Raw genomic sequence first — 2,231 nt, 5'->3', positions numbered from 1 at the left:
TTTCATTAAGTCATTATTTGTTCTCTTATATATTTTTTGAGGGTCCCATACCCTATAAGCTTTGCTTTTTAGTGGGACCCTCCATTTCCATTCCATTCCTTGTATTATACATATGTATAAACTTAAAAAAAAGAATTTATGTTGTTACTCGTGATCACATGTACGTGTTTGACATTGTTACAAATATATGTTCTGTTAATGCATTGAAAAATAATTTCCCTGTTTATCTAACGGGAATGAAATAATAAAGTTGATTGATTGATTGATTGATTGATTGATCGATTGATTCATGGATTGATAAATTTTATGCTTGGTCAGGAACGTCTCGCATCCATTAGTGCTAATGCACGTATTACTGATTGTCTATCGTTACGTGTGTGCCACACGATTTGTTTTGGTGATTCTCTGACATTCTTTCTCATTTTATAAATATGTGGATCTAAGATTGCTGGTATTTTGTCGTAAACATAAAAACAAACGTTAGGCACACACAAGATACATAAATACAACGTCTAGTTACACCAACCCCTAAGATATGCACGAAACAAACATTTTTCTTCTCACTGAGAAAATAAATACTAGATTTCATACGCTATATAGATGTACTTGCACATTAATTTTGTGATTATCCAATTGTATGTTGAGGCCTCGCTTATATGAATCAATATTTCGTGATGTCAAAGCAGAACATTAGAAGATAACAAGGAATTAAAAAAAGAGACACAAAATGAGCATATTTCAGAGCAAAGTGTTGATCAAGGAAATCAAAATAGCATTACTGCAGGAGGTTTGGATGCATGACTAACCTGACGACTAATTTGTCAAGGGATCGTTATCGTGCATTTCAGTTAATGGATGGGCGTTGTATCTTTTACTCTGTTGAAGTTTCGCTAATTTGATTCCAATTGCGACTTATCGAAATTCCAAGTGCCAGTGAATTTGATAACCGAGATTATCATCATTGTCATTTTTACCCTGATGGCTAATGCTCACAATAATTGGTTACAAACTCGCCCACTCTTACCCTATATCATATCAAATAATGATGTTTAAGTGTGGACAACAGTAAATTTTGACCCAGACAATGAAAATTATTTCATACGTGACCAGTATAAGATACCAGAATATAAAATGTTATTAACTTCTGGAAATGAGCTCCTACGAGTGGGGTAAAGGGTAAAGATCTTCAAAAAACTAGGGTTTGAATCGATGCTGATACATTTCATTGTACAAATCCTGACATTTGCCGATGATGCGCACACAGTCAGGTGTGAGATCCTCTAGTGAAGGTATAGGGCTCGAGGTTGGGACAAACTTGGAGCTGGAGAAAGCTCTTTTAAATAGCAGAGCATCGGGTGCGACTCCACTAGTGTACAACTCAATGCAGCAGTGTTTCCATTTCTTAATGGCGTCCATCGAAGGATCCCACTCAAGCAGATCGTCGCGGTACTCGACGTCGATCAACTCGCAGATTTTCCTCAGATACGTAGCCGGATCAGCAAGGAAATCCTCCGTGTCAATAATCAAAGGGTTCGGCTCAAATTTCTCCCGGATGTGCTTCCAGAGTGCGTAGATCTCGCCATACCAATTCAAGGTTGGATAGCTTGGGTGTACCTCTTCGAGGTCTATACTGTTGTCGTTGGGATCCAGCTTTCTGTAATCTATTATCATCTTACGAAAGGAAGGCACCACCCGTCTTGGGTCACGAATAAGGATGACGTGGCGAAATCCCGATGGAATGTAATCGTACCAGTCATGGATGGCTACTGCCATATCCTTGACAACTACCGTGCGAGTTGCAGAATCCTCTAAGTTCTGTTTAATTCCTCCATATCTGCATGGAAAAAAAGATATAGAGATTACAGTGAGGTAGATAATGTTGTTGTTTTTTTCATTATTAGAACATTTCAAAGTATAATCATTGATAAAGTATATAAACATTACTGTATGTAATGAACAGATTGTGTTTTTGCCTGTTCTCCCTATCGCCTATCGCTTATAGCCGATATCAAGCGTTATCACCTCGCGATACCGATATCTAATCGATCGCTTTTGGGAAGTATACTTCCGGTTTTGCGTACCAAAGATAGGTACCAAAGATTCTACGTATAGGGTAGGATCTTTGATCGTACAAATGTATATTCCTTTCTGGAAATGTCTCGAACAAAACATTACGCGAGTTTGACTTCAGGTCGAAGTGGTCTTTCCTGCGAAGTAAATTTTCCACGCTC

General features: G+C 38.0%; 1 protein-coding gene across 1 annotated transcript in view; it reads right to left on the bottom strand.

Annotated features, from left to right (window-relative positions):
- Positions 1-981: 981 nt before the first annotated feature.
- LOC139713698 (uncharacterized) overlaps positions 982-2,231 on the bottom strand; it is a 9,559-nt gene continuing 8,309 nt past the window's right edge. The window contains exon 2 of the mRNA XM_071625403.1: positions 982-1,834. Coding sequence (XP_071481504.1) covers positions 1,195-1,834 — 640 coding nt within the window. The 3' untranslated portion in view covers positions 982-1,194. The remainder of the gene's footprint in view (positions 1,835-2,231) is intronic.

This window comes from Diadema antillarum, unplaced genomic scaffold (genome assembly GCF_040938485.1).
Source record: "Diadema antillarum isolate AM-2024a unplaced genomic scaffold, OU_Dant_1.0 seq00002035_RagTag, whole genome shotgun sequence".
Lineage (NCBI taxonomy): Eukaryota > Metazoa > Echinodermata > Echinoidea > Diadematoida > Diadematidae > Diadema > Diadema antillarum.
The sequence above is the reverse complement of the archived record's forward strand: the minus strand, read 5'-3'. Positions and strand labels throughout refer to the sequence as shown.